Below are 19,271 nucleotides of genomic sequence, written 5' to 3'. Positions count from 1 at the left end.
AATAAAAATGTTAATCAGGTTATTGTGTCTCCTTTCTGTGTGTCCTAATCCTTCTTCTACGAAGGAGCGACTGTTACATCTTTTGGACGTGGTCCGTGTCTTGAAGTCTTACTTACAGGCAACTAAGGATTTTATTACAAGACCAGAGACTCATATTTTGCTTATCTTTCCTTTACTATTAAAATGCAGTCATTAAAAGTACATATACAAATACAAGAAACTGTCATATTTGAAAAGAGACCGTTAAAACAAAGAAAAATCAGTGACCAATAACAAAGGAGAACTGATTAGACCAGAACAAAGTAACCAATCAGATTCAAAATGTATACTATAAACTGTCCAACATATACTAACACATCCTCTTTCTTTTACTGCTGCAGTATGAGATAAGTATAGTGTGCATTATTATATAATAATTGGTTTAAGTTTGTGTTTCAGGTTTAAGCCTTTTATTATTTTCTTTATCACTCATTGTCATTTTCAGTTATTCTTATTTCATCTAGTACTTTCATTTTCTTTTTCCCCTTTTTCCTTGTTTCTTAATAAATCTTTTTCGTTGGTTTTCTATTTTTTAGGTTGCTTACACTTACCGCTTGCAAATTTTACTGTTTTAACCAATTTTATTACCTCCGTTTTTTCTTGTTCACTTAGTTTATTTCCCCCGTTCGCCATCTTAAGTCCTTTTTTCTTTCTGCGCATGAGCGCTGCGTCGTCACTCTTGTTGCGTAATTACGCGTTATTCCCGCCCTTTCTCTTCACCTCAGATTACTCCTTTGCCGGGGATGGTAGCAACTTTGTTGCGATCTCGGAGGATAATACTTATTTAGTGTTTCTGCTGGAAAACGGCCAATTTCATTTCCATTACACAGTGTCTTATCGCCATCTACTGGTGATATTAACTTATTTTATCACAATATTTTTAATAAGAACAATATTTATTATAAAATATTTATCATATTTTTATTAATTTTAATCACACTCTTTGGGGCAATTCTCTTTATTAATTACTGTTATTTATAGTTTAGTTAATTATTTTTTCAGATTAAATTTATTTATTTACATTTTATTTAGTTATATTTTAGAATAAATAAAAAAAAAAAAAAAAAATTATTATGTCTCAGGCTTCAGAATTGAATCCTTCTTTCAATCCTGAAGGTATTCAAAAGATGATAGATGTCTCCATGAACTCTATGCTTGAAAAAATTTCTTTGATGATTAACAAATCAAATTCAAAGAAAGCTTTAAAAAGGAAAAGAACTGTTTCTAGTGCAGTTAAAACTAGTAAGAAACTAGTTAAAAAGTCTCGCCAGATGGCTTCAAATGTTTCTGTTCCTTGCAGGAAAGGAAGGAAAACACCTGCTTTTTCCTCTACTCCCAAGAGGTTACTGATGGGAGAGGCTTTGGCCAATAAAGATAATTCTGAGATGGTTTCTGACACAGAAGTGAATTCTGATTCTTCATTAGATTCAGTTATATCTGAGGATTATGTTTCTCAATCTTCCTCAGATGATTCTTCGGCTTCTCCGAAAATCAAAAAATTCAAAAAACACCTAAAATGTCTAAACATATTGAATCTAATAAAATAAAATTTTATGATTGTCTAGGAAATCCTAGATTCAATGCAGATGATTTGCACCATCCAAGATCTGCGGAATGGTGCCCTTCTTCTGACATTGCTGATTTTATTGACTACCAGCTTCGTCAACCCCTTAAAAGAGATTCTCGAAATAAGATGAAGGCTGAGTGTCCCAGACCCATTTTACCAAATAATGCCTGTTGCACTCCAGAAGTGGACCCAAAAATTCTGAAATTCATAGGTTCTCCTGGCTTTAAGATTAAAAAAGGCATGGATAGGGCTTGGAAGATATGTCAGGATAAAATGCTTGACACAATTGGTCCCCTATCTAAATTATTCGATCTATCTGAACAGGCTGTTTATGATAATACCCTTTTAGACCCTATCATTGTAAGGGAATGGTTGCAGAGAATGCTTACCTTTTTAGGTAATGCTAACTCTGCCATGTATACGGAACGTAGATGTAATTTGTTGAGAAGAATTGATCCCAGAGGGTGTGATTTTGCAGTTAATGAGATTCACCCGGACACTAAAGGTCTGTTATTTGGTGACACATTCATTAAGGAACTTAACAGTTATGTGAACACTTTTTGTAATTTAAATAAAGTGAGAACTTCCATGAAAAAGATATTCCATCAAGAGCGTTTCTCCGATCAGGCTGGGAAAGGCAGAGGCCGCTTTCCCTGCCGGGCCTCATACCCTAATAGGTCTCAATTCACAAACCAACAATATCAACAACAAAGACAGTATCAAAACCCAATGTCCACAGGTTTTTTTCCCATCAAGAGGAAGATTTTGGAATCCCAGGATCCAACGTTCAAGGCAAAGATACCGTGCTTCACAAGGTAAATTTTTCTTTTCTTCCTTCTCAGGTTTCTTCCCAAAACATAATAGGAGGCAGATTATCCCTGTTTGCTCACAATTGGAATCTGATTACTACAGATCAATGGGTTCTTCACACCGTTTCAGGTCTTTTTATAGATTTTATTTCTCCTCCTGTCCAGAATTCTCTTCCTATTTCAATAAAGTTTTCAAATTCAGACAGGATTTTGGTTCAAAATGAAATTTCAAGTCTTCTATCAAAACAAGCTATAGAACTGGTTTCAAACCCTCAAAATTGTTTTCTAAGCAATCTGTTTCTTGTAAAAAAGAAAAACGGTCAATTTCGTCCAGTAATAAATTTAAGAACCTTAAATTCTTTTGTCGTTTATCAACATTTCAAGATGGAGGGTATTCATCTGTTAAGAGATTGCCTTTTAGACAACGATTTTCTAATCAGACTAGATTTGACAGATGCTTATTTAACAGTTCCGGTAGCTCAACTTCACAGAAAATTCCTGACTTTTGCTTGGGAAGGGAAAACTTGGAGTTTCACTTGTATGCCTTTCGGTTTATCTTCAGCTCCTTGGATTTTCACCAAATTGATGAAACCTATCGTTACTTGGCTTCGTCTTCGAGGTGTTCGTCTCATCATTTATCTAGACAATATTTTGATTATGAATCAGGACTCTGTCATTCTAGTATCTCAACTCAATCTTATTTTATATATTTTAGAAAATTTGGGTTTCATAGTCAACAAAGACAAATCGGTTCTTTCTCCAACCAAATCTCTAACCTTTCTAGGTTTTCAAATAGATACTTTAAAATCTACTCTCAGTCTTCCCAGGGAAAAAATTGTGAATATCAAGAAAGAGATTTCAAAAACTCTTTCTTTATCTTTGGTTCCCATCAGGACTATAGCCAGAATAGTGGGGTTACTCTCATCCTCTATTCAGGCTATTTTCCCAGCTCCTCTTCATTACAGGGAACTTCAACGGTTAAAAATTTCTCATCTTCAGAAAGGTCTGTCTTATTCTCACCTAATCCCTCTTTCTTCAGAAGCCAAAGAAGAACTATCTTGGTGGCTCACCCATATAGAAGCTTGGAACGGGAGAGCCATTTTTGGGAAAACTCCGGATCTTGTGATAGAATCCGATGCCAGTCGTTCGGGTTGGGGTGCTCGATGTGGTCCCTCTATCACGGGAGGAAAATGGTCTTTAGAAGAAAAACGTTTTCATATCAACTGCTTAGAACTTTTGGCAGGCTCTTTTGCAGTCAAAAGTTTTGTAAAAAATTCTTTTCCTGTGTCCATTTTACTCAAAATGGACAATATTTCTGCAGTTCGTTATTTAAATCGTCTCGGTGGTACAAAATCAAGGGATTTATCGATTATTACAAAAGATTTAATTCATCTTTGCTTGGACAGAAATATTTCAGTCAAAGCAGAATATATTCCAGGTTTATCCAATGTAGCAGCGGATTGGGGTTCCCGTTATCTGACAGATTCCAGCGACTGGAAGCTTCATCATCAAGTTTTTCATTCGCTCCAATCTGTCAGAGGTCCCTTTTCGATGGATCTGTTTGCCTCGAAACTGAATTTTCAGATTCGTCCATATTTCAGTTGGCGTCCAGATCCAGATGCTCTAGCGATTGATGCATTTCTCCACCCTTGGCCTCTTCAAGTAGCATACGCGTTTCCCCCTTTCTCTATGATTCAGAGAACCATTTCGGTAGTTTGTCGAGATCTCCTTTCAATTCTCCTAATCACTCCCCTCTGGCCGTCTCAAGCTTGGTACCCATCTCTTCTAGAACTATCTGTAAACCATCCTGTTCTTCTTCCTCTTTTTCCTCTTCTATTGTCAGATCCAGAAGGTCTTCCTCACGATCTCATCATTCAAGGATCTCTTCGTCTTATTGCTTGGTCAATCTCGGGCAATCTTCATCTCTCCAAGGCTTATCACAACAAGCTAAAGAACTCCTTCAAGACTCCTTGGCCCCCGGGACCAAAAAATGCTATTTTTCCGCATGGTCCAGATGGTCTAGCTGGTGCTTGGAAAGACGTTTGGATCCCCTTTCAGTTGATATAGCTTTTATAATTAACTTTCTTACTTCTCTTTTCGATTCAGGTTTAGCTTATAGAACTATTAATGTTTCCAGATTCGCTATTTCTGCTAAACATTCTTTTGTAAATAATTTTCCAGTAGGTCAACACCCTTTAATTTGAAAGTTAATGAAAGCTATAAAATTAAAGAGACCTCCAGCTCCAAAATATTCTTCCTTTTGGGATGTTGATCTTATATTTGCTCTTTTTAAATCTTGGCCTTCTAACGAATGTTTATCTTTGAAACAACTTTCTACTAAATTAGCTACTCTTTTATGCTTAATTTCTTTTCGTAGAGTCTCTGATCTTAGAGCTTTAGACTTTAACTCTAAACGTTTTACTCCTGAAGGTGTTACTTTCTTTATTTCTAAAAGAACTAAATCTTTTTCAACCTCTATTTTCTATCCTTATTACCTTCTGAACCTCTCTTATGTGTGGTTTTATGTCTTAAAGAGTATGAACGCAGAACTGTTTCTTTTCGTTCTTCTTCTTCTAATCAACTTTTGTTGTCTTTTGTTCCTCCTCATGATCCTATCTGTTCTACATCTATAGCTAGGTGGGTTAAATGGGTTATGAGTGAGGCAGGTATTGATTGTTCTTTTTCTGCTCACTCTGTCAGAGGATCAGCTGCTTCTAAAGCATTTTTGAAAGCTGCTACCCTTCAGCAAATTTTGGATGCAGCTGATTGGTCTTCAGACTCTATTTTTAAACAATTTTATTTTAAACCCATTGAACACGCCTCGCTTAGTTTATTTTGTTAGTTGCTTTAAACTAGCAAAATATGAGTCTCTGGTCTTGTAATAAAATTCGGATTATCCTAAATTATGAAGGTATAATCTAGATTTTATTAAAGACACAGAGACGAGTATTTTCCCTCCTCTTTATTGTATATATTCAATTTGTCCCTCCCTTATTTTATTATGATATTATTAATCTTTTTACATTTGTTTTTAGTTATCAATCAATAATATGGATATTCTGCTGGATGGTTTTGTTCCCTCTCATCTATGTGATAAATCGATTCTTCAAGCAAGTTTTCTTCAATGGTTACAGAGTTCCAGTAGATCTTCTAATTCTTCTATCAAGTTGGTAAATCCGGCACGAATGTCTCTCCTTTTCAAGATCCTGCTCTTCAGTCTTCTTGGTTTCCTTTTCAGTTGGATTTATTGTTATTTGATGGATTTTATGTTCTCTTCATCAGTAGATAAGAAAGAGGATGTGTTAGTATATGTTGGACAGTTTATAGTATACATTTTGAATCTGATTGGTTACTTTGTTCTGGTCTAATCAGTTCTCCTTTGTTATTGGTCACTGATTTTTCTTTGTTTTAACTGTCTCTTTTCAAATATGACAGTTTCTTGTATTTGTATATGTACTTTTAATGACTGCATTTTAATAGTAAAGGAAAGATAAGCAAAATACTCGTCTCTGTGTCTTTAATAAAATCTAGATTATACCTTCATAATTTAGGATAATCCGAATTTTCGTCAATCTTCTTCCCTGTTTGTTGTGTTTCTGGGAAGTGTAGGGTTCAGATAGCTACGGCTTTTTTTTTTGCTGGAGAGTATCATCCGTTTTGCATATGAGACTGCTGGACAGCAGCCTCCTGATTGAATTACAGCTCATTCCACTAGGGCTGTGGCTTCCTCAGGGGCATTCAAAAATGATGCTTCTGTTGCACAGATTTGCAAAGCTGCAACTTGGTCTTCTCTTCACACTTTTTCCAAATTTGATTCTTTTGCTTCGTCCGAGGCTGTTTTTGGGAGAATGGTTCTTCAAGCAGTGGTTCCTTCCGTTTAGGTCCCTGTCTTGTCCCTCCCTTTCATCCGTGTACTATAGCTTTGGTATTGTATCCCACAAGTAAGGATGAAATCTGTGGACTCATCGTATCTTGTAAGAGAAAAGGGAAATTTATTCTTACCTGATAAATTTGTTTCTTTTATGATACGATGAGTCCAAGGCCCACCCTGTTTTTCTAAGACAGGTTTTTATTTTGTTAAACTACAGTCACCTCTGCACCTTGGCTTTTCCTTTCTCTTCCTAACTTCAGTCGAATGACTGGAGTGGGAGGGAAGGGAGGAGCTATATATACAGCTCTGCTGTGGTGCTCTCTGCCTCCTCCTGCTGATCAGGAGGCGATATCCCACAAGTAAGGATGAAATCCGTGGACTCATCGTATCGTAAAAGAAACAATTTTATCGGGTAAGAATAAATTTCCCTTTTTCTGTTGCCTAAAGTGGCACAAAAACCATTTAAGCAGGGAAGTAAACACCTTGAGATTGTAATATAAAATGCTTAGTTATATCTACTAAAACAACTTTATAATTTTTTTATTTATTGCCTTCTTTAAGGTAATTTAGCTCTGAAAATTGGGGACTTTCTAATTCTCAGAACTTGATATGCACAGTGCTGACTTCTCAAGACTAACACTTCTTTCCTTAATTGGTTGTAACTGGTAAAAAATGCAAAAAAATACTCTTTATGCTAGCAATTTGACTGTGTTGATTGTAGACTCTGGATTGGCTCCTTTAAATAAGGCAAGTAGTGGGTGGAATTTGGCTATTGGTAAACAACTGCAGCAAACAAGATGTTCTATTTAGACTTGACTGATGTTATTCTGTATCAGATATTACTTTTAATTACAAGGTTTTTATTGTACTTTTAACAAAAATAACTTTCATCAAATTGTTGGCCCAAAATTCAGTTTTCTTATAAGATATATTTGCATGGTCTGAATTTGGCCACCACAACTTGTAAATAAGGCAGACTTGTTCTTTCAGCCTATATGAAACCTTTTTTTTTGTGGTTAACTACTGTATGGAGGTGGTATAAAAGTCGCAGATAATTATGTGTTTATTTTTGTATTCTACTATTATTTAAAGTTGATGAGTTTGAGGGGCTATTAATGCTACAAAAACAACATAGGAGTTGCTGAAAGCTTTATTTTTATTTAGAGGGACATGAAAGCCACATTTTTTCTTTCATGATTCAGGTAGAGAAAGCGGTTTTAAATAAGTTTCCAATTTACTTCTATTATCAAAATTGCTTCATTTTCATCTTGTTCTTTGTTAAAGAGATATTAAGATAGATAGAATGCACATGTCTTCAGCACTACATGGCAGGAAAAAGTACTGCCATCTAGTGCTTTTGTTAATGTATAACACTTGCAAAACTCTGCCACATAGTGCTGCAGACACATGCACACTCCTGATCTTAGCTTCCTGCTTAAGTTGTTTAAAATTGTATCTTCTATCTGAATAATAAAAGAAAAATGTTGATTTTTTTTAGGTCTCTTTAAGGGAAATAAAATGAAGCCGATTTCAATCTGACATTTTGCATGTTTTCTTGTAGGTCCAGAAGCTTACAATCAATGGTCAACTAGAGACTGTCTTATACCCCCAAACCAAAAAAACACCAACTTCTGTAAAACCTCCCCAACAGCGTAGCAGTGATCAAGTTAAAGCAAATGTGTCTCCCGTTCATACAAAATCACCCTCTCACCAAAAACAAACTGCAAGCACGGTCAGTGATGCTGAACTTAAGCAGAACATTTCAGAAATTTTAAAAAAGTACAGCAATGGTCTTTGGTCTCATGCACTACCCAAGGTCTTTGAGGATACATTCAAAAAGCAGTTTCCCCCTGAGGTTCTTCAAAATCTGGATTCACTTTCCGATATATGCACAGTCGACCTTGTTTCTGGGGAGCCTTACAAAGCAATCCTTTATGCAAAGACTTCTTTAAATGAGGATCATACTGTCTCTGCTAACAAAAGTATAGATAATAAAACCTCAACGAGAGAACAAGAAGCAGAGCCCTTACCAATGGAACAATTATCAGAAGAGAGTTCTGCAGATTTAATACCTCCACCTTTAGTAATACCTTCAGAAGCTTCCCCCTCTGTACTAGTTGTAGAATTAAGCAACACTAATGAAGTGGTTGTAAGGTAAGAGAATGTGTTGTGCAGGTACTTCCCCCTTACACTCCTGAGTTTTTCCTGGGGATATTGTGGTACTTTTGCCCAACGGAATCTGGGTATTCTAGCTTTGATTAATGCATTAAATTCTGGGCTATTTGGAATTGTTGGCAATATCTCTTATATTAGGGTGGTTATATAATAAGTGTTTCTGTCTACATTTATTCTTTTGTGTTTAACCGTTTCAGGGCTTTTCAAATTCATTGCAGACCTGGAGCCAGCTATAAAACTTAGAAGCAAGACAACATTTTTAATTTTCAGGATTTTACGGGAAATATAAACGTAATCTTTTTTTACAGAATTAGTGACAAAATACACAAAGTATAGACAAAATAGTGATACACACATTAGTGTGTTCTGCTACCTAGGGAACTTGCATTCTAAATAAACATATATAATACTTGTAAAATGTTATTATTTAACAGGTGCTCTAAGGCATATCATTTGACACAGTCTATGTAATAGATAAGACAAATATAAAATTGTTTGTAAGAGCATTCCCCATGTGCATTTATATGTCACTGAAGATGATTTATTTGATACCTTTTAAGGGGTATATTATTTATAAGCTTAGGTTAAATAATTACACTGTCCCAACTTCAGGTAGCTCTCTATTATTTTCCCTTTATTCTTCCCCAGTCCATTCTATTAAACGGCTGCTCTTGACATTACAAGACCCCAAATTCAAATTTGTGGTTGGACTGTGGAGTACAAACTATAAGAGATGTTTTCAGTGATGTTCTCTATACTATATACTATATGTCTCTGGATTCATTAATGGTTTTCCTAAGGCAGTTGACGAAATGAAACATTGGATTTCAGAAAAGCTGAGATTAAAAGCACTGTTGGTGACCAATATAGATCTTCACTATATGTTTCCCAAGGCTTTTACCGTCAGCCAACGGGAGAAGCATTTGGCTATCTCTGAAGATATGGTTGCTTGGCATAAGGCAGTGGTTGACACTAAAAAGGCCATACTCTGTGTCACAAGCTGTACAAGAGATTGTTGCTCTAGTGGCATTAAACACTTATTCCGCTTTTTTGATTTTGCTGTATTGGCTCTCAGCATTGCTACAGAGGTTGTGGTGCGCAGGCTACTCCATCTCATATTTAGTGGGAATGCCCTAGAATTCATGTATTGTGGCTGCAAGTATTCTGCTGTATTAACTTGGGCATCAAATTTGGCTGGTACGTTTCAGGAAGGATTATTTCATCTTCACTAAATTGTGTGTATATTATTATTTATGGCTATTAAGCTGGTCCTGGCTCATGCTTGGCTCCAGACGTGGACCCTAGTTTGGATTCAGATTCTGGACATAATGACTTCTTGTGTCAACGGAATCTTATTTTTGTTAGACTCAAAATAAAATGGACCTCTGCTGTTTGGTTTTGGGAATTGCAAACATGTACAGATGCTGGTGTGCGTGGGTGACTTGTTACTTTTATTTGAGAGGTGGGGAGATACATACATATGATAAAAGGGGTAGAGGAAGAAACACTTAATATATAAATAGTCTCATTGTTGCAATAATAAAGCACTAAGCAGTAGGTTTTTCCATCATTATTCAGATTGAGCACATAATTTTAAATAACTTTAAAATTTACTTCTGTTATCAAAATTTTTTAATTTCTCTTGTAAGGTGTATCCAGTCCACGGGTTCATCCATTACTTGTGGGTTATTTTCCTTCCCAACAGGAAGTTGCAAGAGGACACCCACAGCAGAGCTGTCTATATAGCTGCTCCCCTAACTGCCACCCCTAGTCATTCTCTTGCAACTCTCGACAAAAAAGGAAGTATCAAGAGATATGTGGTGACTTAGTGTAGTTTTACCTTCAATCAAGAGTTTGTTATTTTTAAACGGTACCGGCGTTCTACTGTTTTTCTCTCAGGCAGAAATTAGAAGAAGAATTCTGCCTGGAGATTTGATGATCTTAGCGGTTTGTAACTAAGGTCCATTGCTGTTCTCACACATAACTGATGAATATAGGAAAACTTCAGTTGGGGGAACTGCCTGCAGATTACCTGTTTTGAGGTATGTTCAGTATTTTTATTTCTAGAGAGAGGAATACGTTCTAGAAAATGCTGACAGAGCCTTGTGTATTTGAGGTAAGCCTGATGCAGTGATTTAACAGCGACTGGGATAATGCTTACATAACAGGGTAATACTCATGTTAATATTCATATTGCTTAGTGACAAAATGTTTACATGATTTCATAAATAGGACGTTTTTTCTCTGAGGGAGATAAGTCTTTATTTGGGGCCTAATTTCCACATGGCTAGTCAGATACTCCTAGGAGTATTTTCTTAAGGCCCCTCTGACATCCAGTACATGGTGGGAGGGGCCTATTTTAGTGCTCTAACTGCGCAGTTTTAATACAGACTGAGACATCCAGCTTCCCTAGAAGAGTCCTCTGGCATCTGAGATCCATTTCAAAGGGGTTATTTCTGCACAAAATCGTATTTAAGGGCAGGTAGGAGCCTCAGCAGAGCTGTGGCATGGTGCTCAATTGATTAACGTTTTTTAATCCAGTTTCGGGCCTAAGGGGTTAATCATCCTTTCTCTTGTAAGGTGTATCAAGTCCACGGATCATCCATTACTTGTGGCATATTCTCCTTCCCAACAGGAAGTTGCAAGAGGATCACCCACAGCAGAGCTGCTATATAGCTCCTCCCCTAACTGCCATACCCAGTCATTCTCTTGCAACTCTCAACAAGCATGGAGGTAGTAAGAGAGAAGTGGTGAAACGTAGTTGTTTTTTTTCTTCAATCAAATGTTTGTTATTTTTAAATGGTACCGGAGTTGTACTATTTTGTCCCAGGCAGAAAATAGAAGAAGAATCTGCCTGTGATCTCTATGATCTTAGCAGGTTGTAACTAAGATCCATTGCTGTTCTCACACATAACTGAAGAGAGAGGTAACTTCAGCTGGGGAATGGCGTGCAGGTTATCCTGCTATGAGGTATGTGCAGTTAAAATTTTTTTCTAGAGATGTAAATGCTAGAAAATGCTGCTGATACCAGATTTCTTCTGTTATGTGTGATCAGTCCACGGGTCATCATTACTTCTGGGATATAACTCCTCCCCAACAGGAAATGCAAGAGGATTCACCCAGCAGAGCTGCATATAGCTCCTCCCCTCTACGTCAGTCCCAGTCATTCTCTTGCACCCAACGACTAGATAGGATGTGTGAGAGGACTATGGTGATTATACTTAGTTTTTATGACTTCAATCAAAAGTTTGTTATTTTACAATAGCACCGGAGCGTGTTATTACTTCTCTGGCAGAGTTTGAGGAAGAATCTGTCAGAGTTTTTTACTATGATTTTAACCGGAGTAGTTAAGATCATATTGCTGTTCTCGGCCATCTGAGGGAGGTAAAGGCTTCAGATCAGGGGACAGCGGGCAGATGAATCTGCATTGAGGTATGTAGCAGTTTTTATTTTCTGAATGGAATTGATGAGAAAATCCTGCCATACCGTTAAAATGACATGTATGTATACACTTCAGTATTCTGGGGATGGTATTTCACCGGAACTACTCTGTTAAAGGTCACTAATCCTTTTAATAACTATTTATCATGTTAAACGTTTTTGCTGGAATGTAGAATCGTTTACATTGCTGAGGTACTGTGTGAATAAATATTTGGGCATTATTTTCCACTTGGCAGTTTTTTTGCTTTAATTGTGACAGTTTCGTTTCTCTTCACTGCTGTGTGGGAGAGGGAGGGGCCGTTTTTGGCGCTCTTTGCTACGCATCAAAAAATTCCAGTCAGTTACTTTTATATTTCCTGCATGATCCGGTTCATCTCTGATAGATCTCAGGGGTCTTCAAACTTCTTTGAAGGGAGGTAAATTCTCTCAGCAGAGCTGTGAGAATTCTTATAGTGACTGTGAATAAAAACGTTGCTTTGTATTTTTTATGTCAAATTTAATTATTGTCATTTTACTAATGGGAACAAACCTTTGCTAAAAGTTGTGTTGTTTTAAAGTTTGATGCTATAACTGTTTTTCAGTTCATTATTTCAACTGTCATTTAATCGTTAGTACCTCTTTGAGGCACAGTACGTTTTTTGCTAAAAAAGATTATAACCAAGTTGTAAGTTTTTTGCTAGTGTGTTAAACATGTCTGACTCAGAGGAAGATATCTGTGTCATTTGTTCCAATGCCAAGGTGGAGCCCAATAGAAATTTATGTACTAACTGTATTGATGCTACTTTAAATAAAAGTCAATCTGTACAATGTGAACAAATTTCACCAAACTGCGAGGGGAGAGTTATGCCGACTAACTCGCCTCACGCGGCAGTACCTGCATCTCCCGCCCGGGAGGTGCGTGATATTTTGGCGCCTAGTACATCTGGGCGGCCATTACAGATAACATTACAAGATATGGCTACTGTTATGACTGAAGTTTTGTCTAAATTACCAGAACTAAGAGGCAAGCGTGATCACTCTGGGGTGAGAACAGAGTGCGCTGACAATGCTAGGGCCATGTCTGATACTGCGTCACAGCTCGCAGAGCATGAGGACGGAGAGCTTCATTCTGTGGGTGACGGTTCTGATCCAAACAGATTGGACTCAGATATTTCAAATTTTAAATTTAAATTGGAGAACCTCCGTGTATTACTAGGGGAGGTCTTAGCAGCTCTCAACGATTGTAACACCGTTGCAATACCAGAGAAACTGTGTAGGTTGGATAAATACTTTGCGGTACCGGCGAGTACTGACGTTTTTCCTATACCTAAGAGACTAACTGAAATTGTTACTAAGGAGTGGGATAGACCCGGTGTGCCGTTCTCACCCCCTCCAATATTTAGAAAGATGTTTCCAATAGACGCCACCACTCGGGACTTATGGCAAACGGTCCCCAAGGTGGAGGGAGCAGTTTCTACTTTAGCTAAGCGTACCACTATCCCGGTGGAGGATAGCTGTGCTTTCTCAGATCCAATGGATAAAAAATTAGAGGGTTACCTTAAGAAAATGTTTGTTCAACAAGGTTTTATATTACAACCCCTTGCATGTATCGCGCCGATTACGGCTGCGGCAGCATTTTGGATTGAGTCGCTTGAAGAGAACCTTAGTTCATCTACGCTAGACGACATTACGGACAGGCTTAGAGTCCTTAAACTAGCTAATTCCTTCATTTCGGAGGCCGTAGTACATTTAACCAAACTTACGGCTAAGAACTCAGGATTCGCCATACAGGCACGTAGGGCGCTGTGGCTAAAATCCTGGTCAGCTGATGTTACTTCTAAGTCCAAATTACTTAATATACCTTTCAAGGGGCAGTCTTTATTTGGGCCCGGTTTGAAAGAAATTATCGCTGACATTACAGGAGGTAAGGGCCACGCCCTACCTCAAGACAAAGCCAAAGCTAAGGCTAAACAGTCTAATTTTCGTCCCTTTCGGAACTTCAAAACAGGAGCAGCATCAACCTCCACTGCACCAAAACAGGAAGGAGCTGTTGCTCGTTACAGGCAAGGCTGGAAGCCTAACCAGTCCTGGAACAAGAGCAAGCAGGCCAGGAAACCTGCTGCTGCCCCAAAGACAGCATGAACCGAGAGCCCCCGATCCGGGACCGGATCTAGTGGGGGGCAGACTCTCTCTCTTCGCCCAGGCCTGGGCAAGAGATGTTCAGGATCCCTGGGCACTAGAGATCATATCTCAGGGATACCTTCTAGACTTCAAATTATCTCCCCCAAGAGGGAGATTTCATCTGTCAAGGTTGTCAACAAACCAGATAAAGAAAGAAGCGTTTCTACGTTGCGTACAAGATCTGTTAATAATGGGAGTGATCCATCCGGTTCCGCGGTCGGAACAAGGACAAGGGTTCTACTCAAACCTGTTTGTGGTTCCCAAAAAAGAGGGAACTTTCAGGCCAATCTTAGATTTAAAGATTCTAAACAAATTCCTAAGAGTTCCATCGTTCAAAATGGAAACTATTCGGACAATCTTACCCATGATCCAAGAGGGTCAGTACATGACCACAGTGGATTTAAAGGATGCTTACCTTCACATACCGATCCACAAAGATCATCACCGGTATCTAAGGTTTGCCTTCTTAGACAGGCACTACCAGTTTGTAGCTCTTCCATTCGGATTGGCTACGGCTCCAAGAATCTTCACAAAGGTTCTGGGTGCCCTTCTGGCGGTACTAAGACCGCGAGGGATTTCGGTAGCTCCATACCTAGACGACATTCTAATACAAGCTTCAAGCTTTCAAACTGCCAAGTCTCATACAGAGTTAGTTCTGGCATTTCTAAGGTCGCATGGATGGAAAGTGAACGAAAAGAAGAGTTCTCTTTTTCCTCTCACAAGAGTTCCATTCTTGGGGACTCTTATAGATTCTGTAGAAATGAAGATTTACCTGACAGAGGACAGGTTAACAAAGCTTCAAAATGCATGCCGTGTCCTTCATTCCATTCAACACCCGTCAGTAGCTCAATGCATGGAGGTGATCGGCTTAATGGTAGCGGCAATGGACATAGTACCTTTTGCACGCCTACACCTCAGACCTCTGCAATTATGCATGCTAAGTCAGTGGAATGGGGATTACTCAGATTTGTCCCCTACTCTGAATCTGAATCAAGAGACCAGAAATTCTCTTCTATGGTGGCTTCATCGGCCACACCTGTCCAGGGGGATGCCATTCAGCAGGCCAGACTGGACAATTGTAACAACAGACGCCAGCCTACTAGGTTGGGGCGCTGTCTGGAATTCTCTGAAGGCTCAGGGACTATGGAATCAGGAGGAGAGTCTCCTTCCAATAAACATTCTGGAATTGAGAGCAGTTCTCAATGCCCTTCTGGCTTGGCCCCAATTAACAACTCGGGGGTTCATCAGGTTTCAGTCGGACAACATCACGACTGTAGCTTACATCAACCATCAGGGAGGGACAAGAAGCTCCCTAGCAATGGTGGAAGTATCAAAGATAATTCGCTGGGCAGAGTCTCACTCTTGCCACCTGTCAGCAATCCACATCCCGGGAGTGGAGAACTGGGAGGCGGATTTCTTGAGTCGCCAGACTTTTCATCCGGGGGAGTGGGAACTTCATCCGGAGGTCTTTGCCCAAATACTTCGACGTTGGGGCAAACCAGAGATAGATCTCATGGCGTCTCGCCAGAACGCCAAACTTCCTCGCTACGGGTCCAGATCCAGGGATCCGGGAGCGGTTCTGATAGATGCTTTGACAGCACCTTGGAACTTCGGGATGGCTTATGTGTTTCCACCCTTCCCGCTGCTTCCTCGATTGATTGCCAAAATCAAACAGGAGAGAGCATCAGTGATTCTAATAGCGCCTGCATGGCCACGCAGGACTTGGTATGCAGATCTAGTGGACATGTCATCCTGTCCGCCTTGGTCTCTACCTCTAAGACAGGACCTTCTGATACAGGGTCCATTCAAACATCAAAATCTAACTTCTCTGAAGCTGACTGCTTGGAAATTGAACGTTTGATTTTATCAAAACGTGGTTTTTCTGAGTCGGTTATTGATACCCTGATACAGGCTAGGAAGCCTGTTACCAGAAAGATTTACCATAAAATATGGCGTAAATACCTATACTGGTGCGAATCCAAACATTACTCCTGGAGTAAGGTTAGGATCCCTAGGATATTGTCTTTTCTACAAGAAGGGTTAGAAAAGGGTTTATCAGCTAGTTCATTAAAGGGACAGATTTCAGCTCTGTCCATCTTGTTACACAGGCGTCTGTCAGAAAATCCAGACGTCCAGGCTTTTTGTCAGGCTTTAGCTAGGATCAAGCCTGTGTTTAAAGCTGTTGCTCCGCCATGGAGTTTAAACTTAGTTCTTAACGTTTTACAGGGTGTTCCATTTGAACCCCTTCATTCCATTGATATAAAATTGTTATCTTGGAAAGTTCTGTTTTTAATGGCTATTTCCTCGGCTCGAAGAGTCTCTGAGTTATCAGCCTTACATTGTGATTCTCCTTATCTGATTTTTCACTCAGACAAGGTAGTTCTGCGTACTAAACCTGGGTTCTTACCTAAGGTAGTCACTAACAGGAATATCAATCAAGAGATTGTTGTTCCATCCTTGTGTCCAAATCCTTCTTCAAAGAAGGAACGTCTTCTACACAATCTGGATGTAGTTCGTGCCCTCAAGTTCTACTTGCAGGCAACTAAAGATTTTCGCCAAACTTCTTCCCTGTTTGTCGTTTATTCTGGACAGAGGAGAGGTCAAAAAGCTTCTGCTACCTCTCTCTCTTTTTGGCTTCGTAGCATAATACGTTTAGCCTATGAGACTGCTGGTCAGCAGCCTCCTGAAAGAATTACAGCTCACTCCACTAGAGCTGTGGCTTCCACTTGGGCCTTTAAGAATGAGGCCTCTGTTGAACAGATTTGCAAGGCTGCAACTTGGTCTTCGCTTCATACTTTTTCCAAATTTTACAAATTTGACACTTTTGCTTCTTCGGAGGCTATTTTTGGGAGAAAGGTTCTTCAGGCAGTGGTTCCTTCTATATAATGAGCCTGCCTATCCCTCCCGTCATCCGTGTACTTTTGCTTTGGTATTGGTATCCCAGAAGTAATGATGACCCGTGGACTGATCACACATAACAGAAGAAAACATAATTTATGCTTACCTGATAAATTCCTTTCTTCTGTTGTGTGATCAGTCCACGGCCCGCCCTGTTTTAAGGCAGGTAAATATCTTTTAAATTATACTCCAGTCACCACTTCACCCTTGGTTACTCCTTTCTCGTTGATTCTTGGTCGAATGACTGGGACTGACGTAGAGGGGAGGAGCTATATGCAGCTCTGCTGGGTGAATCCTCTTGCATTTCCTGTTGGGGAGGAGTTATATCCCAGAAGTAATGATGACCCGTGGACTGATCACACAACAGAAGAAAGGAATTTATCAGGTAAGCATAAATTATGTTTTTTGTGAGGTAAGCCTGAATACAGTGATTTAATAGCGACTGGTATCATGCTTACTTTCAGAGGTAATACTCTTATAGATTTGCAATATAAAACATTTGTTGGAATGTTAAGCGTTTTTATATATACTTTGGTGATAAAACTTTATTGGGGCCTAGTTTTTTCCACATGGCTGGCTTAAATTTGCCTAGAAACAGTTTCCTGAGGCTTTCCACTGTTTTAACACGAGTGGGAGGGGCCTAATTTAGCGCTTTATTGCGCAGTAACTTTTACAGACTGAGACATCCAGCTTCCTCCAGGAGTCCCCTAAATGCTATAGGACCTCTCTAAAGGGCTCTTAGGCTTTCCAAAGTCGTTTGTTTGGGAAGGTAGGGCCACAGCAGAGCTGTGGCAATTTGTTGTGACTGTTTAAAAACGTCTATCTTTTTTTGATCCGTTTTTTGAACTAAGGGGTTAATCATCCATTTGCAAGTGGGTGCAATGCTCTGTTAGCTTATTATACACACTGTAAAAATTTTGCTTGATTTACTGCTTTTTTTCACTATTTTTCAAATTCTGACAAAATTTATTACTAAGGAATGGGATAGACCAGGTGTGCCGTTCTCTCCCCCTCCTATTTTTAACAAAATGTTTCCAATAGATGCCACCACACGGGACTTATGGCAGACAGTCCCTAAGGTGGAGGGAGCAGTTTCTACCCTAGCTAAGCGTACTACTATCCCTGTCGAGGACAGTTGTGCTTTCTCAGATCCAATGGATAAAAAGTTAGAGGGTTACCTTAAGAAAATGTTTATTCAACAAGGTTTTATTCTACAGCCCCTTGCATGCATTGCCCCAGTCGCTGCTGCTGCGGCTTTCTGATTTGAGTCTCTGGAAGAGGCTTTACAGGTAGAGACCCCATTGGATGACATACTTGACAAGCTTAGAGCACTTAAGCTAGGCAATTCTGTTGTTTCTGATGCCATTGTTAATTTGACTAAACTAACGGCTAAGAATTCTGGTTTTGCTATTCAGGCGCGCAGGGCGCTATGGCTTAAATCATGGTCAGCTGACGTTACTTCAAAGTCTAAGCTGCTTAACATTCCCTTCAAGGGGCAAACCCTATTCGGGCCTGTTTTGAAGGAGATCATTTCTGATATCACTGGAGGAAAAGGTCATGCCCTTACTCAGGATAGATCCAAATCAAGGGCCAAACAGACTAATTTTCGTGCCTTTCGAAACTTCAAGGCGAGTGCGGCATCAACTTCCTCTAATGCAAAACAAAAGGGAACTTTTGCTCAGTCCAAGTCGGTCTGGAGACCTAACCAGACCTGGTTAAAAGGTAAGCAGGCCAAAAAGGTAAGCAGGCCAAAAAGCCTGCTGCTGCCTCTAAGACAGCATGAAGGATCGGCCCCCTATCCGTTAATGGATCTAGTAGGGGGCAGACTTTCGCTCTTAGCCCAGGCTTGGGCAAGAGATGTCCAGGATCCCTGGGCGTTGGAAATTATATCCCAGGGATATCTTGTGGACTTCAAAGCTTCCCCTACAAAAGGGAGATTTCACCTTTCACAATTATCTGCAAACCAGATAAAGAGAGAGGCATTCTTACACGGTGTTCAAGACCTCCTAGTTATGGGAGTGATCCATCCAGTTCCAAAGGAGGAACAGGGACAGGGATTTTACTCAAATCTGTTTGTGGTTCCCACATCCAAATCTAATTTCTCTGCGGCTGACTGCTTGGAGATTGAACGCTTGATTTTATCAAAACGTGGTTTCTCAGAGTCAGTCATTGATACCTTAATTCAGGCACGAAAGCCTGTCACCAGGAAAATCTATCATAAGATATGGCGTAAATATCTTTATTGGTGTGAATCCAAGGGTTACTCATGGAGTAAGGTCAGGATTCCCAAGATATTATCTTTTCTCCAAGA

At 39.4% G+C, this 19,271-nt stretch overlaps 1 protein-coding gene across 1 annotated transcript in view; it reads left to right on the top strand.

The window, feature by feature from the left end:
• Positions 1–19,271, top strand: part of TDRD7 (tudor domain containing 7) — a 477,879-nt gene that overhangs the window by 163,019 nt on the left and 295,589 nt on the right. Inside the window, exon 7 of the mRNA XM_053700014.1 lies at positions 7,848–8,440. Coding sequence (XP_053555989.1) covers positions 7,848–8,440 — 593 coding nt within the window. The remainder of the gene's footprint in view (positions 1–7,847; positions 8,441–19,271) is intronic.

Source organism: Bombina bombina, chromosome 2 (genome assembly GCF_027579735.1).
Source record: "Bombina bombina isolate aBomBom1 chromosome 2, aBomBom1.pri, whole genome shotgun sequence".
Classification (NCBI taxonomy): Eukaryota; Metazoa; Chordata; class Amphibia; order Anura; family Bombinatoridae; genus Bombina; species Bombina bombina.
This window is presented reverse-complemented; position numbering and strand designations above follow the sequence as displayed.